This window comes from Rhinopithecus roxellana, chromosome 14, assembly GCF_007565055.1.
Source record: "Rhinopithecus roxellana isolate Shanxi Qingling chromosome 14, ASM756505v1, whole genome shotgun sequence".
NCBI lineage: Eukaryota > Metazoa > Chordata > Mammalia > Primates > Cercopithecidae > Rhinopithecus > Rhinopithecus roxellana.
The window spans coordinates 97,220,459-97,245,295 of record NC_044562.1 but is presented as its reverse complement, the minus strand read 5'-3'; the positions used below and the strand labels follow the sequence as shown (position 1 = coordinate 97,245,295).

At 37.3% G+C, this 24,837-nt stretch overlaps 1 protein-coding gene across 3 annotated transcripts in view; it reads right to left on the bottom strand.

The window, feature by feature from the left end:
• UNC80 (unc-80 homolog, NALCN channel complex subunit) overlaps positions 1–24,837 on the bottom strand; it is a 232,968-nt gene that overhangs the window by 57,949 nt on the left and 150,182 nt on the right. For all 3 annotated transcript variants that reach the window (XM_010354934.2, XM_030916516.1, XM_010354935.2), the window contains 11 exons: positions 23,563–23,701; positions 19,798–19,979; positions 19,094–19,225; positions 16,065–16,251; positions 15,399–15,530; positions 10,458–10,601; positions 7,525–7,625; positions 6,441–6,527; positions 3,498–3,681; positions 1,692–1,786; positions 543–632 (listed from right to left, as the gene is read on the bottom strand). In XM_010354934.2, the coding sequence (XP_010353236.1) occupies positions 543–632; positions 1,692–1,786; positions 3,498–3,681; positions 6,441–6,527; positions 7,525–7,625; positions 10,458–10,601; positions 15,399–15,530; positions 16,065–16,251; positions 19,094–19,225; positions 19,798–19,979; positions 23,563–23,701 (1,473 nt within the window). The remainder of the gene's footprint in view (positions 1–542; positions 633–1,691; positions 1,787–3,497; positions 3,682–6,440; positions 6,528–7,524; positions 7,626–10,457; positions 10,602–15,398; positions 15,531–16,064; positions 16,252–19,093; positions 19,226–19,797; positions 19,980–23,562; positions 23,702–24,837) is intronic.

Genomic DNA, 24,837 nt, shown 5'->3' with positions numbered 1-24,837 from the left:
TTCTCATTTCTTCTTTACCCAAAGGTCTAAGTACTAGGATGCTATGCCAGGAAAAAAGCAGCTAAAGGCAATGTACTAAACAACACTTTGGAAGATCACTGTAAAGTGATGTCAGCAAGCATCCTGAGGCCCCTTCTGCTCATTTAATCAGGTCAGCATGGTCATGTTTAACATGGTAGAACAGAGATGCAAAACAGCATTCAAATTCCAAATAGACACACACAGGTATTATATGGGCAAGGCAATTTTTCATGTAATAATGATCAATAACTAAGTGTCTTGTCTAGCTTATCTCATTTAACGATTACAAATGCTCTAGCATGGATACCATTATCATTACCTTCATTTTACACAAAAGAAAACCGAAGGGTAGAAAGGTGAAGTTGCCAGTCGAAAGCCCCACTGATAGTAAGATGGTGTGACCCAGGTGGTAATACTATTACCTTCTAAACAGCGATGCCTCCCTGATTATGAGCCACCCTCAGGTAGGCATGATAAGTCTTTGGCACAACTCAACAGGGATGTCATTACTGGTGTCTCACCTTATTGTAGTGAATAAGGTTCCATCGTTTATCCATAAGAAAATAATGTGTTGACTGGGATTCTGGGATGTTAAAAAACTCCAGACACTCCTAGAACAATAGCAACAAATTTTACTAAACGTTTACCAGGAAGATATTATGTCCTAGGTAGTAAGCTGACAGATACAAATTTCGAAAAAACAAGGTAACCTCTTACGAGGATTATATATATATTGATGTCTTACATAAATTGTATACATTAGATATGTGTGTGTCTTATATAAACTGTATGCACTAGATATGTGTGTGTGTATATGTGTATACACACACACACATACACACACACACACACACACACCATGGCTGCATATATACCCACACAGTGTTATCCAAAGAATGGTACCATAAAGACTGATAATGTGATATAAACCATCTGCTCTCATAGTGTCCAAGATGTACAATTATAAATCAGACTGAGTGATGGACTGTGGAGGAACAGTGGCACCTACTGGTCTCAGCATCAGGAAGAAAGTGTGTTTAGAGAAACATTTAGGAATAATATAAAACTATCATGCATTGTGCACATTATATAGTATATACTAGGTATAGATAACTTGTATAACCTGAACCAGTATCTCAGTACTGTTGAAAATGAAACTGAGACAAGAGAAGTCCTATCACTTGATTTAGGTCACACTGGTTGTGGTGAAGGCAGCGTTTGAATGTACTCTGTTTGCCTTCCTGCTATCCCACCATTCATCATGAGTATAGAAATGGAGTAGTTGTTGAAGTTGGGCCTTAGAAATTCTCTGGAGATGTCTGAGTGAAGCCAAAAGGAGCAGTAATGACCCGTTCCACTGAAATAAGATGCACGAGTTTGGAAAAGTTGATTTTTTTTCCAGAGGTCTCTTCTACTTACATCTTGGTCCAGAACTGTGTTCCTGAAAATCAGATTACTGACAGTTTACTGACTAAAGTCAGTAGAAGTGGGGAAAATTATGGAAGGAAATAGCAAAAGGGAATAATAGTGGGGCAGATTTTAGAAGAGTAAAGAAATGCATACATCCATTGAAAGACAGAAAAATGCCATTTTATTCTAAAATGACTCTTCAATGAGGTGGCCATAGCATTGTCCTTAAAAAAATTATTTCTGTTAAAAGTCATTCCTACCTTCAACAGGGCTTCAAATTGAGTGTCTTCATGGACTGGTAACTGGGTTGGGATATCGCACTCATTCTGTCCATGAACTACCAAGGTTTTAGTACCTACGAAAGATAAAAAGAACAATAAACTGACTTTTGCTATAGGAAAATTTGCATTTTAAAGCATAAAGCATTAAAATATTAACAATAATCTCATGCTTTTACTGTTAATTACAATACTTAATTCATAGTTACATATTTTTTAATTTATTTTTAATCTGGAAGTTTAATATTAATACATATATATTTTAAATATATTCACTTATTAAAAGTGATAGGTATGGAGTTCTCAATACTTTTTAAAAAGTTTTATTTTTAGTAGAGACAGGGTTTCGCCATGTTGCCCACGCTGGTCTCAAACTGCTGACCTCAAGCAATTCACCAGCCTCAGCCTCCCAAAGTGCGGGGATTACAGGAGTGAACCACCGCGCTCGGCCAAGTTCCCAATACTTCTACCTGTCTTTTACATGCATAATTGTATTTAAATCTCACAGCAACCCCATGATGTGGGTATTATGATTTTTATCTTACAAATGAGGAAAAAGAGAAATGGAATAACTTAAGAGACATATTTATTTAGTGGAAGAGTTAGACTTCAAACCTCAAGCATTGCAACAAGTAATACATCCCTGTTTTCTAGTGAGGTGACCAGGCAATAAAGGTTAAGAAAATATAGACAGAGATATTAGCAAAACCAAAACAAGTACTTGAAATGTAGCTTAAAACTACATTTTCTGTATTCTTCTTGACTGATTGAGACAATATTTATTCTACTTCATTCATTAATTACAAATCTTTGTGAACATTATGATATACATTGACTTTTAGTGAGTTGTCTTTAAGTATGTTAAAAATAGGAGTTTCTTCGCTATAATAAAAACTGATCACTTTTTTTGGATAATCTACAGAACGTATACATACACAATTATCATTTATTGAATGTTTATCATAAGCCAGGTATGGCAGCAAGTATTTCACATATCTCAACTCATTTATTCCTCACAATCGTGAAGTATGAATTATATCCCTATTTTATACACAAGGAAAGAAAGCTTTGAGAAATGATGTACTTCTTCACAGTTAATACTAGTTACGTGACTAATAAATGACAGTGCTATGATTTAAACACAGGCTTCTTTGCTGCAAGAACCTGTGTTCTCATCTCTACATAATTCTGTCTTTCACTTTTATTTCAATACATGTATCATTTCAAATTTTCTTAGTCACTGCACAAGGATAAAGGGATTGTCAAAATCTTTGTCTTAAGGCAAAACAAGCTATCTGAAGTGAAAAGGAACCATATCTTGAGTTTACATCACGCTTCATGTTCTTTTGTAATGCTCCTTCTTCCTGCTTTCCCCTTTTCCAATTTTTCATAAAGCCTTCTCTCATGGAGTTTACAAAGAACTGGAGTCCATGCCATACAAACAATATTATTCTCCTTGCACTGCCAAAAATTCACTCAAAAAAGCTTTCAGTTCAGCTGGCTCTCTGCGATAGACTTAAATAAATCTTCAACCTTGGCAGCCCTTCAAGGACTGATTCATGCGGATCTCAGTTCTGAGTCTCCCTTTTCAGCTGGCAACCGCTGACTTTTTAAAGGGTCTATTGTATTTCCTCTGATTATATTAAACAAAAATTCTTTGAAGCACTCAATACTGGGGGCTAGGACTCTGAAAATTTTCTCATGAATGAACGAGCCTCTTAGTCTTTCAAAGGACTATTTATAATTTTTTTTTTTAAGTTATGTTACTAAAAAGTACTAGTGGCTTACCTGGCATTGAAGCGGTCACCAGGAGCTTCACCTCGCACTGCTCCTTCTTCATTGTCTGCTTGAGATCCTTGAAGAAGAGGCCCTCCACGTAACCCACCACCTCCCACAGGAACGTCAGGGTGGCTGAAATGGCATCCATCCCCCACTCGCAGGGAGTCCGCACAAAGTACATGATTAATCCTACCTAGAAGTCAGGATAAGAAGAATTCACAAAGCCACAATAATCCTGAGCTCACATTCTCATTTCCTTAGCTTTTCTTGTTTTAAACTTGATCTTCTGTGCCTTCGTATTCTCCGTTCAAATGCTTCTGTAACACTTTCAACGTTACCAGGAGAGGGCATAACTGGAAAACTGACCACACAGGCTGCTGCACATTTTCATATATCACTAAAATGGCGAATTCTTAAGAAAAAAGCAGACCATTCCCCCCGCCCCCCACCCAGGTATCATGTCACTTGGTAGCTAGGTACTTAGGCCATCCAAAATTCATCTGTATACGAAGTTTGCCCAAGCACTATTAGCAGCTTGGATTATGTCTAATAGTCTCAAAGCTAAGAGCACTCTGCTTGGCTGAGTTGGTGAACTTCAACATTTTTGTGTGTCTTTTTGTTTTTTTTTAAATTTAGGGGTACATGTGCAGGTTTGTTACATAGGTAAATATGTCATGAGGTTTGTTGTGCACATTATTTTACCAGCTGGGTTGTTTGCATATCTTCTAATATAATTTTGAAAAACTGTGTGCCCTTTTGCACCTTTTAAAGTTGACATCTAACATGCCTCATTCGAAATTTATTTTTTATTAATAGGAGGTAGAATATGTTCAGCATTCTATACATTGAAATAAGATGAGGATTGACTATAATTGGAATACTTGATGAAATAAGTTTCAATTATCTTATTCAATAATGTGCAAATATTCAGAAAGAAATAGTGTAAATTTTTTTTTTCTTGTGTGTTTTAGCCACTGTTTCTTCAAAAATTTTGTAGTCCTGGAAAACTTTCTAGTTATGTTGAAAGAATCAGAGTTGCAAACCTAATTTGTTTTGATGTTCTAAATGCTGGACACCCTAAGGAGGGCCAACTCTCACCCTTAATAGAAATTTATAAAACACAGGACCAGAGAGAAAGTCCTATGGGTTAAAGTGCATTGATCAATCAGAAAAGTCAATTTCTTAAAACTATTAATAACATAGAATTCAGATTCTTTCTCCAACCTACATGCCTGTCAGTGCAGCCTGGTAATCTCTGGGATGATGGGGTGGGTCTTCCTTGTGTGCGCTAGAATAATGGTTGAGATGGCAGATTTACTCAACAAGTGTTAGTGCGTATCTGTAAGTTGAGCATTTGGAGATTTTTTTAAATCATTTGGAGATTTGGAGCATTTGGAGATTCTTTTAAAACTATCTGGGCATCAAGCTCTTTTAAAAATATTTTTGTTGCGGAGCTAAAGGATGGAGGAGAGCAAGCATTTCTCCTATTCAGTGACCTGGGGGAAGAGGCAGGTATACGGACAAGCGAAAGAAACACTGAAAGCACTCTCGCCTCCAGTTCCTGTTTGGGCTCTTTCCATACCAACCTGGATGCACTGTAAATTTATCAGGGCACGCACTTAAACTAAGGGAGGCCCTAACATTTCGCTTTCCAAATCCACCTTTGGTTTTTGTATGGTGTAGACAGAACCCAGAAGTAGTGGATGTTTGGCTGGAAAGCTTTCCAGATAGAACGGCCATAGGCTGTTACTGAGCGGGTTGCTGTAGCTAGTGGACTTCCTATGTTATAGCCATATGGGACACATGGCAAGAACTCAGGGGGTCTAAAGCACCGAAAGAAGCTGAGGGGAGGTTGAGTCTCCCGGCAAACACTTCCAGTAGCAGGCAGGCTTTGAGTGATAGTAGCCATGGGCTTGAGTTTGTGCCCATCCAGCAACCAGCCAAAGAACATGGTCTCACAAACGAACGACCCAGATAAAATGCAAGGGGTAAGATGTGGAACAAAGGTCTTTTTTCTCCCCAACTCCACATAGCTATAGAGACAAAAGCAGTGGGAAGGAGAGAGAATTCCTAGAGACTATGCATTTTTATCCAAGAGAGACTGAAAACCACCAAAAAGTACTGTTTATGTTTTGGTACCGGTCTGAACTTAAATCTGGATTGGACATTTATTCATATTTTTTCCCTTGGCAACCAGCAAGTAGACACTCAGGAGGAAGGTGACCAAATTAGTCTTAGACAAGAGAAAGGAATTACAAATGTTCTCTGCACATGGGGGTTGTGGTGTGAGTTAAATTTATCACCCTGCTAGGGATGCATATGCATATGGATAACTGAAGGAGTATGCCCAGCACAGACACTAATTTGGCTATTGGTCTGCCTGGATTAAGGGGCAGTTTCAAGGAGTAGTCATCAGGTTCTAATCCCCAAACTGCATATTCATTTGGGGTTTACAAAAAGAACGTGAAGAAATTGGTCTCTGAGGATCAGGAAAGAACAGCCAGGGCAGTTAAAACTGTCACAGACAGTTGCCATGAAAAAATACATACACAGAAACTTTCCATCTAGGACAACAGTTGCATCTGTGTGTGTGTGTGTGTGTGTGTTGTGTGTGTGTGTTGAAACACAGATAGGAAAAGAGGAAAAAATACTAAAAGAACACATGTTTTCTCAACAGAAAACCAAAATAAAGAACAAACATAAGGAAGTTAGATATTGCTAAAGGAAGACAGAGAGGAAACTGACATTTATATTGACCGCCCTCCATATGCCAAAGAGTATGCCAGGCAGGGGCTTCCCTACACAGAAAGTATAGGGAAGCGTAGGTGAATTTAGTTGACCAGAATTCGCCTTTAGTGATGTAATTAATGGAAATTTATTGAAAAAAAAATCTCCTAAGACCTTTTCATCATGGTGCTGCTTCATAATTGGAAATGAACATTTATAACTCACCAAATAGTTGAATAGGATGTGAGATGTCTGAGCAGGAAAGTCTCCAATATTCAAGAGAAGTTTGCGCAGCATGTACATTAACTCATCCTGAAAGAAGAACGGAATTTTTAATGTTTCCTTCAGCTGCCATGCTGTAGAAAATAAAATTAACTTCTTGAAAATTCGGGATTGGGGGAGGGATTTTTCTTACTTTTGCCCACATATTGATTTTAATTATGTTCAAGATTTTCATATAGCATAGGTGATACTTGTTAAGTAGTATTTAAACCATCTGGAACACCTTTCTCCTAGGAGCTAACACATAAAAATCACTGAGCAGTAAACGACTTTGTCCTTTTTAAATTGACACTGTGTGTGTAGGTCACAGGCAAGTCACAGGAAAGTTGTATATTTAGTTAACTCTATTGGCCATGGTAGCCTGATATGATGGGAATGTGAGGAGGACCTATGTTGAAAAATTATTAAACAAATCAGGTTTTTGTGAACTTCCTAATTCTGCTTTCTAGATTTTGAGTCAAAGAGAAAGGGAGACGTTACGAGAGGATAGATTGAAATGTCTGTAATTAACATTACCTTTCAGAAACTAAACTTAACCTTCCAGTGAATATGACTGTAGCATATAAATGAACAAATAATTTTTAATCATCGCTGTATTTTGCCATTGCTTGAAAAACTACTTTTATTTGGCATGATCTTCTTACAGGGTGGTCTGACAAATCAGGATTTTGGTTAATGAAAAATTTTAACATATTCTAATAATCATACCTGTATCAGATTGCCAAGCAATCAGAATTCAATGAAGGTACTCAATAGTAAGAACATTATACTTAATTTAATCTTGCAGTATTTTAGGATCCTCACTAGCAATGTAACATACATATATAGAAACATGAGTTAATGGAGAAATTAAAAAGAAAACAGCAATTAAGTATTGCTCATCATTATCATTATTTAAAAAGTACTTATTGGCTGTGTATTGGAGGGCACTGAGTTGCATGCACTGCACTATAAAGTTCTTTGCATGATTTTAACAGTGTTCACACTTGTAGCCACAGAGCTACACTAAAAAGGAAGAGGAATTTACTTGTCTATTGCTGATGGTCAGTTTTTCCAGAAAATGTCGAAGAACTGTTGATGGATCTTCAATTAGACAGTTCCATAAGACTTGTTGAGCCACAGCACTCACTTCAGAAGAGAAAGAAAGTTGAACATTTGTCTTAAATGGAGATAAGTCTGTGAGATAAAGTATTCGACAATTTACAAGCTTTAGTCTCTCCTTTTTGCCTTAAAAAGGCTCTGTGAACTCTTTTCTCTTTTGAAAGGTAGGTATTTGTTCTCTTCGTTGTTGTCTCTGAACATTTTCATATGTAAAGAACAGGTTACCAAAAAGTGTAGGAGTTGTCTTCTGGTATCAGCAATGCTTTTGCAAAGAATATCTCTGTGAATATATGCAATTGTCTTTGTTGTGGAAATCACCCCAATAATAGCAGTAGTAAGCACTTATTAAATTGCAGTCATATTTTATTGTTTATTTTATGGAGAAACTGTGAAGGACTATTTGGTTTTTGAAAATATGTTTTGGTTTAGAATGCATATGAATTAGGGATTTTTTTTTTCTGTCCACATGAATACTTCAAACAGTACCTCCTTCAGCAAGATAAAGTAGTTGAGCCAGTAACAATTAGGTTCTCACTTCTAATGAGGAAGTCTTAAGAATAAATAATTAATCCTAATGAGAAAGAAAGTGCTATTTCCATGGGGAAAGTGGTCAGGCTAAGATTGTCTAGAAGTGCCCAGACTAAGAAAGCAGATGGGTAAAAAAGAGGGCCAGTAAACACCGAATGGTCTTTAGTTTGAACGTGTTTCCCAAATCCATTGGTTTTCAAAAGTAGGAATACAGAATTTAGCATAAATTTATTTCAAATAAATGATACCAATTTTTGATTCAGAAACAAAACATGCAATTAAAGTTAAAGGACATATAAATAATATTAACAAAAATATAAATCCAGAGCTGTAGCTTTCATGTGTCTCTATAACTAATTAAAATAGGTGTGAGTTTTTCTCAGGTTGAAATTGATTGCAAAAATACCTTTACATGTGAAATAAGCCAGGCACAGAAAAATAAATACTGCATGTTTTCACTCTTTGTAGAAGCTAAATAAGTTGATCTCTCAGAAGTAGAGAGTAGAACAGTGCTAACTAGAGGCTAGGAAGGGGAGGCAGGAGGGAGGCATCGGAAAGGTTGCTCAATGGATAAGAAATTACAGCTAGATAGCAGGAATAAGTTCCAGCGTTCTTTAGCACTGGAGGGTGACTATAGGTAACAGTAATTTATTCTATATTCTCAAATAGCTAGAAGAGAGAATTGTGAGTGTTCCTAACACAAAGAAATGCTATTTGAGGTGAAGGATATGCTAATTACCATGATTTGATCATTACACATTGTATACAGGTATTGAAATATCACTGTACCCCATAAATATGTACAATTACTATGTATCAATTAAAACTTTAAAATGTTCATATTATTTTTATTTTCATTGCTTAAGTAAGGCAGTTTCATGCTTAAAACATGAAAAATACAAAAAAATGCAAAGAGAAAAATAAGACTGGGAAGTCCACTCACCACAGAAACAATTATTAACAGTTTGGAGTACGTCCTTTCACATACATGAAACATATACTTACATGCATTATTTTATTTTATTTTTTTGAGATGGAGTCTCGCTCTGTTGCCCAGGCTGAAGTGCAGTGGTGCGATTTCGGCTCACTGCAATCTCCACCTTCCAGGTTCAAGCAGTTCACCTGCCTCAGCCTCATGAGTAGCTGGGATTACAGGCATGTGCCACCGCGCTTGGCTAGTTTTTGTATTTTTAGCAGAGACAGGGTTTTGCCATGTTGGCCAGGCTGGTCTCGAACTCCTGGTCTCAAGCGATTCACCTGCCTGGGCCTCCCAAAGTTCTGGGATTACAAGCATGAGCCACCATTCCCACTCTACTTACATGTATTTTAAAATAGTACTATATATAGAAAATATTCGTTGGTATTTGGTTTTTTACTTAGCAATATATTAACACTTTTTATATTAATATTCATCTAGAATGCAATTCCAGTGTTCACTGAATGTTATCATATGGAGGTACTATGATTAACTATGATTAGGGATTTATAGTCTTTCTCAATTATTTTTTAATTTTAAATAATGATCAATGTACAACGTCCTTTATATAGCCCTCATGAATGTCAGGAAATTGCTAGAAGCCAGATCTGTGTCAAAAGTTTTTCACACTTTTAAGGTTTTTGATACATATCATGAAACTCTGTTATAGAATGCTTGTACAGAGTTTTATACTTCATCAGCAAAGTATGAGGATGCTCTTTCCCTTGCTTTTTCGCCAGCAATAGATATTTTCATTTAAAATAATCTTTGCCAACTTTGTAGCCGAAATGTAAGATTTAGTTATTGTTTTAAACAACAATGTTGTTTCCAGGTGTTACTGGCCATTGGATTGCCTGCTTATATCCTTTGCCCATTTTTCTAATGGGGTTTTTAAAAATTATGAATGAGTTATAAGAGCTTTTCTAAATGTAACGTTAAGAAATTAATCTTTGTCGTCACAAATCATGTTTTCCCTTAGTTTATTGTTTCATTTTGCAATTATTCTTTTTAGGTAGTTAGTACATCTGGAAAGGTAATCACATAAGAGAGATGGTATTAGTGGTGTCAAGTTAATAGCTAAAAGTGACTGTTTGATTTCTATGTGGCCAAATTAGTGTTCTGTTCTCTGGTCACAAACAATGCTCCTGGACCCAACTACCTATTTTAAATGCAATTTTTTTGGCCATAAAAGTAGAGGGAGAAGGAAGTGGAGAGAGTGATAGTGTTAGCACAGTATGTTGCAAATCTGTAATTATACGCATAAAACAGATAATGTGTTTAAGAGCAACCTACTGTCTTCTATTAGATAAACAGCTTAAGAATATCACTGATGATCCAACTGTTCAAAACTGTACCTGCTACTCCATCTTCCCGCACCTCACCATCCTCCATCAGATGAACAATGGGAAGTACTGCTGCACAGATGCATGCTGGGAACACTGCTTGTGGCGGCTGAGGCACATGGTGGTTTGGCGTGTGTTCAGTGGTATGTTCCTCATCTAAAATGGAACACAAAATCAGGGTGTTTTTCTCAGTAATGTAATTCTTTGTTGTTATTGTTGCTTTGAGACAGAGTCTCACTCTGTCACCCAGGCTGGAGTGCAGTGGCATGATCACCGCTCACTGCAGCCTCGACTTCTTGGGCTCAAGAGATCCTCCTGTCTCAGCCTCCAGAGTAGCTGGGACCATACAGGTGTGCCACCACATGTAATTTTTTTATTTTTTGTAGAGATGAGTCCTCACTATGTTGCCCAGGTCAGTCTTGAACTCCTGGGCTCAAGCAATCCTCCCACCTGCACCTCCCAAAGTACTGAAATTACAGGCATAAGCCACTGCATCTGGCCTCAGTAATGTAATTTTAATGCAGTATTTCTCAGTTCAAGGCCTACTTATTTAACAGCATAATCCTACCAATGAGAAAATGCCAACATTTTAAAAAAGATGACATTACACAAAGTGTGTCTTCATTTTATAACAAACAAAAAAAACCAGCCCACTTTCCAAGTACCACTATTCTTGTTTGGTAGAGAAGCAAAGCACAGACATTCTGGGACATGTGGATCAGCTCACAATGTTAAATCAATGAAGATAAAATTCTAAGCAGAGACTAAGACATTTTTCATAGATGCAACTGGTTGTGTGCATGTGAGTGTGTGCAAGATGGTAAGCAGTAATATAGGGTAGAAGAAAACACACACGCATTTAGGATAAGAATGATATAGCCCACTCATATTGTTTTCATCCTCATTGATAAATACAACAACAAATTAATAATAAATATAATTGCACATAGGAATAAAGGAAAAAGTTTAGATTTAGTAGGCGAGGAAGGTAGAAAAGGTATTTAACAGCTTATTAATATGAAAATACACATGTCATTTTTCTAAAGCACTAAAGAACTGTGAGTGTTTGATTCTCATATTAAAACTTACATGACTATTTGGGATTTTAGAAGGCCTATGGACTAGAGGGGAAGAGACTTATACTGTCATTCTCAGTTCTGGCTTTGAGAGGTGAAGCCAGCTGAACTTCTGGGTTGGATGGGGACTTAGAGAACTTTTGTGTCTAGCTAAAGGATTGTAAATGCACCAATCAGCACTCTGTACAATTGCACCAATCAGCACTCTGTGTCTAGCTAAAGGATTGTAAACATACCAATCAGCACTCTGTAAAATCGCACCAATCAGCACTCTGTGTCTAGCTAAAGGATTGTAAATGCACCAATCAGCACTCTGTAAAATGGACCAATCAGCACTCTGTAAAATGGACCAATCAGTGCTCTGTAAAATGGACCAATGGATGTGGGTGGGGCCAAATAAGGGAATAAAAGCTGGAATAAAGTAAAATAAGGGAATAAAAGCTGGCCACCTGAGCCAGCAGCGGCAACCCACTGGGGTCCCCTTCCACACTGTGGAAGCTTTGTTCTTTCACTCTTCCCAATAAATCTTGCTGCTGCTCACTCTTCGAGTCTGCACTACCTTTATGAGCTGTACTCACTGTGAAGGTCTGCGGCTTCATTCTTGAAGTCAGCAAGACCAAGAACCCACCAGAAGGAATAAATTCCAGACACAGCCTCACAGTAGATGCATATGGAAATCTTTAAAAATGTATATAGATATAGTGGGCCAAGCACTTCTAGAACAGTGGAGTATAGATCCCTGAAATCTGTTCCTCCATAAAAACAATGAGAACACTGTGAAATACACTTTTTTTTCGGAGCTTTCAAAATTAACCAAAAGCTTGGAACTATTTGAGGAGCATGTATTAAAAAAACAAAAAAAAAAAGGAAAAAGAAAGGTAAACTCTCGGTAAGACCAGTAGTATTTCTGGCATTTTAACTTTCCCTACTCATCTCTCCCTCTTCCTAGGTCCTTAGGAACCTTGAAAATTGACAACCTTGCAACCATTGTAGCTGTGAAAACCAGCAGCCTAGTAGCCACAGGATGGGCAGAGCAGTTTTGGGGCTCCCTAAAAGCCTCAACACCAGAGAATTGTCACTACTTGACCTATCTAGAACCCCATGGAAAATCCTTATTCACAGGATTTGTCTTTATTTAGCTTGACTCAAAGCTTACTTAGTGCAAATAGCTTTATCCCCAGGGCATTTACAAAAAAAAGAGAAAAAATCAGCAACAATTACTTAACATCGTAGCTGTCTGAGGTGTTCATAACAGTTGGGAGAAGCTGGAGACTGACAAAAAACTTAAAAGGGAAATCTAGGGAATGAGATTTATAGGGGGCTTGCAAATCACTGACATATTCCTGGGTATCTAGATGGCTGTACATATGTACAAGGTTGTGCACATGCCCAGGAAAGACCTGAGAAATTCCTGATCTCTCATGTTTGGCTAACCTTGAAGCTCTACACAAACAGAAAGTATGAAAATGAAGGCTAAGGCAGAGTTTTAAACTACTGGAACACTGAAGATGTGCCTCAACACATCCAAAGTGGTCCTCAGTAAAGGTTGGAAGACCTGGAAGACTTATTAGTTCGAGGCACTTAAAATCTCTTTCTAATCATTACCTGACCACTAATGCAACGCAGTGGGGATTTCAGCACTCATACTCAACAAAGCTTAGGGACTTTACAAAATTAGTCAAGGAAAGTTACTAAACAAACAAATGGCAACACAATAGCAACAAAAAACCCTCATGAGGAAAGGGGGACATTTGATTTGCAGAGTTGCCACATTATATAATTTAAATTGTCCATTTTTCACTAAAAGTTATGAGACATATAAGAAACCAGGAAAATATTGCCTATATACAGAAATAAAAGCAGTCAACATAAACTAACCCTGAGGAAGCTTAAATGTTGGACTTACTAGACAAAGATTTTGTCAGCTATTATAAATATGTTTTATATTAATATAATGTTATACATTTTATATAAAACATATCATCTTATAAAGTTATAAGATAAAGGTATAAATAAAACTATGTCTTTCACATGGCATATCTTATATATTAAAATGGCAGACATAAATCTTACCTTATCCAAAACTGCAATAAATGTAAACTGACTAAATAAACAAAAGGCAAAATTAGCAGAATGGATAAAAACAAACATGAATCAACTGTTATGTTCTAAGAGACATAAGTTAGTTTTAAAGACACAAATAAGATGAAAGAAAAGGATGAAAGAAGATATGCCATACAGACAGCAATAAAAAATGATGTGGAGTATCTATGTTAACATTAGAAAAAGTATACTGTAAGTGAAAAATTTTTACCACAGGCAAAACAGAGCATGTTATAATGATAAAATAATCAATCAGAAAGACATAACAATTATACAAATATCTGCATATCAAGATTTCATGGTATTGAGAGAAGGACTGACATACAGATCAATAAAACAGAAATGAAAGACCGTAAATATACTACTACATTCATGTTCAATTGATTTTTGACAAAGGTGCCAAGAAAATTCAAGGGAGAATAGTCTTTTATATAAATAGTGCTGGGACAACTAGCTATCTAAATGCAAAATTCTAACTCATAACATAACAAATATTAACTCAAAGTTGATCACACACCTGAATATAAATGCTAAAACTCTTAGGAGAAAACATAGGAGTAAATCTTTGCGACCTTGGATTAGACAATTGTTTCTTAGATGTGATACTAAAAGCACAAATGACAAAAGAAAAAACACACACATTGGACTTAACTAAAATAAAAAACTTGTGTGCCTCAAAGTTACCTTTAAGAAAGTAAAAAAGACACTTGCTTCTCAGCCTTTTGGCTAAGATCAAGTGAAGAAAGTAGAAAGACAAACTACGAAATGGGAGAAAATATTTGCAAATCATATATCTGATAAGTGACTTATATACAGAATGTATAAATAGTTCTTATAATTTAACAGTTAAAAGACAAATTGCTGGGCCAGGCGCGGTGGCTCAAGCCTGTAATCCCAGCACTTTGGGAGGCTGAGGCGGGTGGATTACGAGGTCAGGAGATTGAGACCATCCTGGCTAACACGGTGAAACCCCATCTCTACTAAAAGTACAAAAAAATTAGCCAGGTGTGGTGGCGGGTGCCTGTAGTCCCAGCTACTTGGGAGGCTGAGGCAGGAGAATGGTGTGAACCCAGGCAGCGGAGTTTGCAGTGAGCCGAGATTGCGCCGCTGCACACTAGCCTGGGCGACAGAGCGAGACTCCGTCTCAAAAAAAAAAAAAAAAAAAAAAAAAAAGACAAATTGCCCAATTTAAAGTGGACAAAAGATCGAATGAACACTTTCATAAAGAAGATACACATATGGTCAATAAGCACATGAAAAGATGCTCCATATTGTTTGTCATTAGGGAGGTGCAAATAAAAATCACATTGAGTTACCACTTTACACCCACAGGGATGGTTAAAATTAAAACAAAAACAAAAACTAGGGACACACACTGAAATCAGTTGAGGAGGTTTTAAAAACATTGATGGGTCTTACCCTCAGAGATTTTGATTTGGTCTTAGGTATGGTTGGAACTTTTTTGTAAGCTTCTCAGTTGGCTGTAATATACAGCTAGGTGGAAAACTATTAACTATCTAGAATAATGTATTCTGAACCCTCAGCAATATGATTACATGCAATGTAATTAAAATAGAGCCAACTTAAAAATGACATTGCTGAGGTGAATCAACAATTTTTTTTAAAGAATGCCATGCTAATTTTTTTAGAATGTCAAGTCATGAGACAAGTTATTTAATGAAGACAGTGTAATCAAGTGAGATAATGATATTAACTAGGAAGTGTTTCAAACCACGTAAGTCAGGAGAAATAAAACGTATGCATGAGGACACACCTTCAGCACTGACGGCTGAACGCACTGACCAGACTGACCCGCGGCGGAAGGAATAATTCCTGTGGGAAGTGCTGGAGGTGCAGGATGGACTCACAGACAGTCGACGGGATGCCAGATTGGTGACTTCTTCTACTGGCAAACAAAATGGGGAATGTGAACTTTGGCTTTATAACAAAACAGTTATCATTATCACATTGCTCTTGTATCACAAATGCTTACTGCTCCCAGTAAGCTTAAATAATGTTGAGTGTACTTAGAAAAGGAAAAATAAAAATTAAAAAAGCTCTACAGAGGAAAGACAGAAAATATCCCCTGAAGTTTTTACAAAAGCAGGGCAGAGAATCACTCAATTCAGAATGATTAATTAATCATTTTTTGATACCAACTGACAAACTGCACTTGTGAAGGTTGAAAGATGGGTTGTATTCACTTTAATACACCTATTGGATTCAGCAGTTCCTCGAGTCATTTATTTAATGTAACTAATGTCCACCTCTGCAAATGGCTAACTCTAAACTTCAGAAAGTTTGGTTAGTGTCAGGAAGTGAGAGAGAGATGGAAGGGGGCATATCACCTCATGTCACATAAAATTGTCAATGTTAATTTCAGAGCACGTTATTTCCCTGAGACTCAGCCCCCCCAAGAAGTCCTGTGTGCAGAGGGCACCTTCTTCTTCCGGCTCTGAGCTGGGCGTGCATGTGGGCTCATAGCAAGCCTCCTGGGTGATGGGGATGGCGGTGATGAGGCTGGCTTCTCGACCAAGACGTTTCTTTTCTTCCTCCTGCTGCAAGTTCTTTAAGATGTGTTCCGCCCTTTGATGGGAGCGGGACACAGCCCGGGCTGAAAAGGATTTCTGTGGAGACAGAAAGGCAAGTTCACTTAATAGCAATTCTTCTGCAAGGTCACAGGCATAAAGAGTGTTCGAATGAATCACACAAATGTAGTAGTTTGTCCTCAGGAAATGTTAGGATACCCATGATCCAGTTTCAAGGATATTTGTCTTTTTACCAAATTTCCAAGCTGCGTATAGTTAAGCTATTTTTTTTTTTCATTCAATCAGAATGATTCTTCAAGAACATCTATAATTTCTGGAAAGAATCCTATTTCATCTTAGGATTTGGGGGGATATCAATGATTTCCTGTTTAAATATTAAGATCAAATAAAATTTATAAGGACTCTATTTCTTTCTAGAATTTTTTGATCTGTTTTTAAAAGGACATATATTTTAGGCTGGATGTGGTAGCTCACGTCTGTAATCCTAGCACTTTGGAAGGCTGAGGTGGGTGAATTACTTGAGGTGAGGAGTTCGAGACCAGCCTGGGGAACATGGTGAAACCCCGTCTCTACTAAAAATACAAAAATTAGCTGGGCATGGTGGCACATGCCTGTAATCCCAGCCGCTCAGAAGGCTGAGGCATGAGAACTGCTTGAACACAGGAGGTGGAGATCACACTACTGCACTCCAGCCTGGGCAACAGAGTGAGACCCTGTCTCAAAAAAAAAAAAAAAAAAAAGAGGGACATTTATTTCATAAGGTTAATAAAATTGAAAGTCAGAACCATGGAAAGGAGGAAGAAAGAGATCTCTCATATAAGCCAGTTAGTTATATGGCTTATTTCATTTCTGTAGCTCAAGTATCTGTCACACTATAAACACTTAACAATATTTGTAGAAACAAAGTTATGGAATGAAAATTATGAGAGCTGATAGTGTTACTAAGGTTGAATATAAAATCTGACTCTAACAGTAGCTAAGGCATACTGGAAAAATATTAAGAAAAACTCACTCCTCCATAGATGAAGGATCAGGAACAATGAAGAAAAGAAGATTCACTGTAAAACAGCTATTCTATTCATGTCTTAATCATGACGCTTGTGCCCAGACAAGCTCCAAGAGCTCTAAGAGCTTTGAAGACAGAGTCAGTGGTCTCTGAGCAGAGAAATGATCACTGGAGTTCTTCTCTAACCTCTTGAAGTAATGTTTATACACAATGGCAATTCCACATCTCTTTGTTGGCTTATAGTTACACGGTGTTTAAGAGACAGGCAGGGGATGTTGATCACTCTTCTACAGGGCTGCATTTGTAGACAATCCCTTTATGGAGGATCTTAACGTAAGACTAAAGGTTTCCTATGTTGAATGACAGAGTAGCAATTGAGAGCATTTTTATTTTACTTTTTATTTTTTATTTTTTTGAGATGGAGTTTCGCTCTTGTCGCCCAGACTGGAGTGCAATGGCACAACCTCAGCTCACTGCAACCTCCACCTCCTGGGTTCAAGCAATTCTCCTGTCTCAGCCTCCCAAGTAGCTGGGATTACAAGTACCCGCCACCATGCCCAGCTAATTTTTGTATTTTTAATACAATCCATTTTCAGAGCCAGGTATCTAAGCTAGTTTATTATATTAAGGCATAAGGTAAGAACTGTGGAATGAGAAAGATAACTGGATATAAAATCAAGGGACTTGATTTCAAATCTGCAGTGAGCTTGGGATACAGACTGTGGCTGGCTCAGATGAACCCATCACCTCTTCAGGAGAAAAATCAAAGATCTTTATGTTAGTGGTTCAGATGCTGAAATTACTGCCCATGTGGGAGAAGAACCAGGTGTGTATTTCCCTTCGACAAGGTACCATCAGATATGAAGGTAGAATTAAAATAAAATAGGCATACTGTGATGGGAAAGAGTTTAAAAAACAGTTCTCCAAAGAAAGCTACAAATGCCTAGAAATGCTATGAGTAATATGGAAAGATGTTCAAACTAATTTCCTATATTCAACTAACCTTTTCAAAGAAGTGTAAATAAAATAAACAGTAAGTTGTTTTTGGCCAAAGTAGCAATTAAAATAATAACACTAGTTAATAAGATACTTTTCAATTCTACTCTAGAAGGACAAAGTGATATGACTTTTCTGGGGATATTTTGTGAGAAGCATCAAAAACCTTTAACGGTTATTATTTTATTATTGCCATAAATCCCATAGGAATTTATGCAAGGAAATAATGATAGATTTGTGCAAAGAGGTGTTCTTTTTTCTATTTTTGCTTTATTTTCCAAATTTTCTACATTACTCTTGTAATTTAGAAAAATACTATTAAACAGGTGAAAAAGGCATATTTTGAAGATCAGTGTTTTCAAAAGGTGCATATTCTTGTTTTTTGTCTATAAATGGACTGTGTTCTAAATCTGACCATTTATGAGTTATAGTTAAGAGCAGGGGTCTCAGAGTGATCAGTCTGTGATGATGATACTGATGATCGACAAAATGAAGAATAAACTAAGGTTCAAACAAGGAAATAGCTGCCAACTCTCTTCTTTTTCTTATTTTTTCAGGGCTAATGTCGTTAACTTGGCTTACATATTATTGGTTAAATGAGTATGTTCGTTATGTAATAAACAGAGGCAAAAGGGCTACCTTTGGCCAAGAAATCAACGCCTAATGCTTTTAGTAGCTTTAAAAGGTGGTTTCTGCTTTGATTACAAAACAAGACTTTTTTTTTTTTAGATCTGCAAGTGCTCACTACTGGATATTATTCCCTCTATTATATTCACAAGGAGAAAGACTTTTTGTGCTAAGTTTCTGTGTTATCATTACATTCTTATGATGAGAATGAACAAATTACCGCAAACATGAATTGTTCTCTTTTACATGTACACCATGGAACCTGGAGATATTGAAATGTGTGTTACTCACAGACTGGTCTTCATTAATGGGGTCCTGGACACTCCCGCTGCACTGAGGAACCCAGGGAGGGTCAAACATTGGGACAGATGGCATTCCAAGTACCGGCGAGGGAAGGGTGAAATTGATACTGGGAGGAGGAATCTGTTAGTTGACATCAGAAAAATTAGGTGAGAGGGAATATAAGCTAGAATGAGACTGAAGTATAATAATGACACAATCTGTCTTAGGAAGTGTTAAGGATCCAAGTGACTTCGCACAGAATGTGCAAGAATTTTAGAAAAGGGCTATTTGCCAAGATTTTCTGTTACAGAGCACAGGATGAACCTGTCTGGGCCTCAGTTTACTAATTCATTAAAGGCTTTCAATCAAATGATCTCTATTTGAGTTTATCACCCATCCTCCAAAACATACCTGTAAGTTTATATATAGCAAAATGATTAGAAGATAATTCCCCAGACTTTCATATGCTTACCTCTGGGAATGCTGGTGAGATTTTGAGGTTTACAGAGACTTGATTTTCTTACTCTATATTCTTCTGTGTTTTAATTTTTTAACAGTAGGAATACATTCATGTATGTTAGGTTTACTTATATAATCAGAGAGAAAATATTAGAATATCTTTGGCCACACACTGTGACTCTGAGGTTCAAGGGTTTAAATAAACCATGGTTTGGGTTTGCTAATGTAACTCCTCTGTGAGAAGTATCCCTCACCTTAAAAATCTGCTGTGCTCCTTCCTCCATCCGGGGCCAGACCTGGTAGCGAAACCTCCAGAGCGTGTGGAACTTGAGGACAGCATTCAGCCTCTGCACGGTCTCTGGGTGGTGGAACTCTGACATCAGCATGTCGGATACGGCCTCAGGCACCTTCACTGCACACAGCAGGAACATGGCAGCTGGAGACAGTCAATATTTCATCAGCTATGCTTTTAAAATGCTGCTTAGTTCCCGGGGTTGGGGAGAAGTGGAAACTGCTTCTATCTTGTGAAAATGACTCCTGAGCTATATGGAGCTCGGCTACCAGCACTGGCAAAAGCAAACCTTTGTACCACCCACAGGCTTCCAATAGCTGGTGCGAGGGCAGCAACAACATGACATTTCAGTGGAATCACTCACGCTAAGCAAAGTTTCCTTTGACTCACAGTGAAAAGCGAATGCCAGAGGAAGCAAATGAAATAAGAAAAGTACATCTTGAAGCATGATTTTTAGGAGATGGCTAGAGTCATCTCTTAGTAACCCAAGGACAATAAATAAAGTTATCCTTTAAAAACTACCTCAGTTATATTGGCTACATTTTAAAAATTCCACATCATAGACTCTATTAGAAACATATATCCTTCCCAGAGATAGAAGAGGTTGAGAAGCCAAAAGAGATTTAATGAGTCATAATACCATGAAAATTTTTTGTGAAAAGCCAAATATCAGTAAGTGAAAGGCCAAGTTCCATGATAAGTTATAAAGCTAATGAATAATGAGCTTTATAAATAAACTTTATAATACAGATAGAGGAGCCAGTGGCAGTTATAAAAACATGATCTACATGATTATGTCATGAATCTCTCATGTTCTCTTTCACAGAGCGTAACAATGTGCTTAGGCAGCTGTGTCAGAAGCAGTGGGGTTAAATCCTAGTAGTTCTGATACTTCCCTGCCAAAAGATCTTGGGCAATCCTCTTAACTTCTCTTTGCTTCCAATTTTCTTTATTGGTAAACCTCCCAGAAGAACAATAGTGATAATGATAATACTAATACCTTTTAGAACAATAATAATACTAATACCTGCTTCCAAAGTTGTTTTTAGAAGAAAATAAAAGAATATATAAGAAAGTGTTTTGTGTAAAGTACAACACATTTCTAAAGCATGTTGTTTTTTAAAAATAGAGACAATATAGCTGTAATGGGAAGGGCATCTATCTCTGCAGTCAGAAAATCTGGGTTTGCTGTCCTTGCCCTTTGAGCTGTGCGAACTTAGATACGTCCTTTCAATTCTCTGACTCAAGTTGGTTCATCTATAGAATGGTTTACCAATAAGATAATGAATATGATCCAGTTCTATAACAAATGCAAGTTATTGTAATCACTATCTTTTGATAATACTTTTCTTTACCCTACTAGGTGCTTAAATCTCCACTCTTTCTCCTTTCTTTGCTTTTCTTTAAAATGTACTCTACCCTGCCTCAATTTTTAAACACTAGGCTCATTCTTTAAGTCACTGCAGAGTTCCATCTTAATCTCATGAAAAAGTTTTCTTGTAATGCTCACGAATCCTCAGATCCAAAGGTATTTTTATAGCAATTGTTTCCTTTCAGTTTTTAATACCTTCATAACAATATCCTTGAAGAACTATTTTCCTTTGCTTCCACAGCTTGAGATTATTTGAGTTGTGTAATTTTCTCATCACTTTTTCTAGCTGGGCTTCTTCCTTTGGTCCTCTAGACGTGGAGAAGACCAGTGGCTTAGTGGGCATTCCTCATCTCTTTCTTCTCTACTGACCCTCTCCCAGAGAGCCCATCTACTCTCATTATTTCAGCTGTCATGTATATCAACTTGTTCCCCAAGTTTACCTCTAACTTTGGCCTTCCTCTTTAGTTTCAGTGTCATGTCACCAACCACATATTACCAACTCTCCTTCATCTAAAAATTACTATTTCTTTTTGAAAAAATTTAAAAAATTTATTTTACAAATATGTACATAATATTTGTACACATAGAGTACATGTGGTAATTTCATTATATGCACAGATTGTAATGATCAAGTCAGAGTATTTAAAATATCCACCACCTTGAGTATTTACTGTTTCCATGTGTTGGAAACATTTCAAGTCCTGTCTTCTAGCTATTTTGAAATATACAATACTTTGTTGTTAATGATAGTCACACTACTGATAGTCACACTAGTATGCTTTTGAACATTAGGACTTATTCCTAACTGTACGTTTGTACCCATTAGCCAACTTCTCTTCATCCTTCCTCTACAACAAAACACTATTTTTAAAACCAAAGTATTCCACATATTGCTGCAGTATCAAACTTAGTAACAATTCACACTCTGTATACAAGATTGCTCTATGGCTCAGAAACCACGACTGGTTTTTCACAATTCAGTGCAAGGTCCACAGTCATAAGCCTGATATTCAAAGCCGATTACAAGCTGAGTCCCACTCACCTTTCTAATATTATGCACCCGTGACCCCTCTACAAAAGCCATGCTAGTCTTCAGTCTCCTCAGGCTTTCCAAAAAGCCCAGTGCACTTCCACATTCACCCAGTTTTGCACCCACCATTTTCCCCGCCTGGCTAACTTCTAGGTTTTCTTTAAAGCCCAGCCCACCTGTTTATATTTTCCATTGAAGTTTCCATGACTATCCCACATTTGGGAAGTGTGCCATTCCCTGAACTCCCATAGCGCTCTCTGAGAAGCAAAAACCTAAGCTTTAATGTGAACAAAGATATTTTACCAAGATATTTATTGCAGTGTGGTATAAAAGAGCAAAGGGCTGGACTCCACCTAAATTTTCATCAATAGGTCTTGGTTAAATAAATTATGATATGTCTATTCATTCAGTGGAATATTTTTTAGCCATTAAAAAGAGGTAAAACTATAAACTGATATTTAAAAACAGTCTCCTAGATATAAATGAAAAAATTCAAAGTGCACTTACAGCATGTCCCATTTGCATGAAAAACAAAACATGCAACATATAACTTACATATATACGTACATATATGTGTGTGAGTGTATGTGTGTGTGTGTATATATATCTACACATAGTTTACCCTAGAAGGATTCCTGAGAAACTTAAAAATTGTTGCCTCTGGGGAAAGGAATGGCAGGGGAAGGGGCAAGGGGACTGGGGAATGGGGAGAGCGGAGCGGGTCATAGGAGAGAGGGCAATACTTTTAACTTCATACAATTTTGTATTACTTGAATTTTTATCATGTGTATTTTGAAATTAAAATAACCACATACAAATTTAGGGATCTGTACAAAAAGTAGAAAAGTGAAGAATACACATTTTGCCTCTACCACTATCTAACTATGTGGCCTTGGACAAATCACTTAAATTTTAACACATTTGCTTCGATATTACCTTTTGGACACAACATTACTCACATAAGATTTGATAAAGTTAATTATGGTAGTGCATGTTAAATCTAGGAGAGGACACAAAAAATAATTTTGTCTCTTGTGAAATACAGTGAAAGTGCAGGATCTGGGGAAAATCATTCTCTATAATTTGGTAACACCCTGAGAGAAACATATGCTTTGGTGCAGACCATATGGTGAAATTGGAAGGGAGCACACAAACCCTGGGTCTACCTTCCTATAGCACACAGCTCTAGAGTCTACAGTTACAGCAACTGCCATTAACTTGACCTAGGAGCAAAAATAGAATGAAAGCGCCTCTCTGTTATTTAAACACTTGGATCAGTAATGGCAGTGATAGCAGGCGCAGGGTTCCAGGTGGTCTTTATTTACCTGCTGCCCCTGCCATGTGCTCATCCATGCTGAGCAGGAGCTCCCAGGCAGCTGGCTGGATGTCTCCATACATCTCCTCTGTCAGAATTGGTGCTGCCTTGATTAACAGAGATAAGGGAGCAGGCGACAAGCTCATCACCTGGGAAAAGATGGAAATCATGTTTAAAAATTTTTTAAGACAGTGAATACTGCACTTCTCTTGAAACTTAAAAGCCACTTCCCCTCTCTCTGCTTGCCTAAAATGACCTTAAAATACTTTCTAAAATGGGAGCATATTTAGCTGACAGCGCATATGATAAGCTTTATACCTTATGAACTGAAGCATAATTAGAAAAAAAAAACACTAATTTTATGATGTTTTCACCAAAAAATTGCTTTGCAACCATCAAGGAGTAAACCATAGATTGAGTACAACCCTACGAGAAAAGAAAGAACCCAGGAAATACATCTTTGTGTTAAAAGTCTTGATAGATTTTTAAAGGCTCCTCTTTTCATTCCTAATAGTAGATTTCCACTGAAAACTATAAGCAGCCTGTAACTCATGAAAAAGCCCATTTGGAAAGTTAACTGAGCCAGTGTGAACATGCGTGACATTTCCCTTCGCAATACACTGGTTATTGCCCCAGATTAACCCACAAAATCCTATTTAATCCATTATTTCTGACAATTTAGGTTCCAGACAAGTCATCATCATTTCACATTCCAGGAAAATATAAACAGTTTTTTGTGGGGGGGGGGAAGATAATGATTTAGCATTTATGTTGTAATAATAACATAACAATGTGTCAAGCACTGGATAAGTTGGTACATGTACCATTTTATTTAATCCATGCAGTAATTCCTTGGGACAGGTCTAGTGTTGTAACCCCCATTTTATAAACAAGGTGACTAAGACCAAGAGAAATTAAATAACTTGCCCAAGGTCCCAGAGCCAGAGCAGCAGACATGGGATATGAACCCTGACTGTCTCATTCCAAAACCCGTAAGTGTCACTGTTACACACACGTGGGAAGTTAGCTCTCCTGCACTGAGGACAGTGGGGAGAGCTGTGGTTCGAACCAAAGTTCCCAAGCCTTGCCTGTGGAAGCTGGTTATCTAGCAAGAAGAGATTTTTTTTCTTGCACACTTGGTGGCACTCTTGCTCACCAACTGAAGGGGCTTTATGCCAACACTGTACCAACTGACGCTGTATGTCCCAAACATTAGTAATTAGGCTGTCTGGAGTCCCCTCCCTTTTAAAAGTTCCATGAATCCTTCTGATCCAGGTGCCAATAC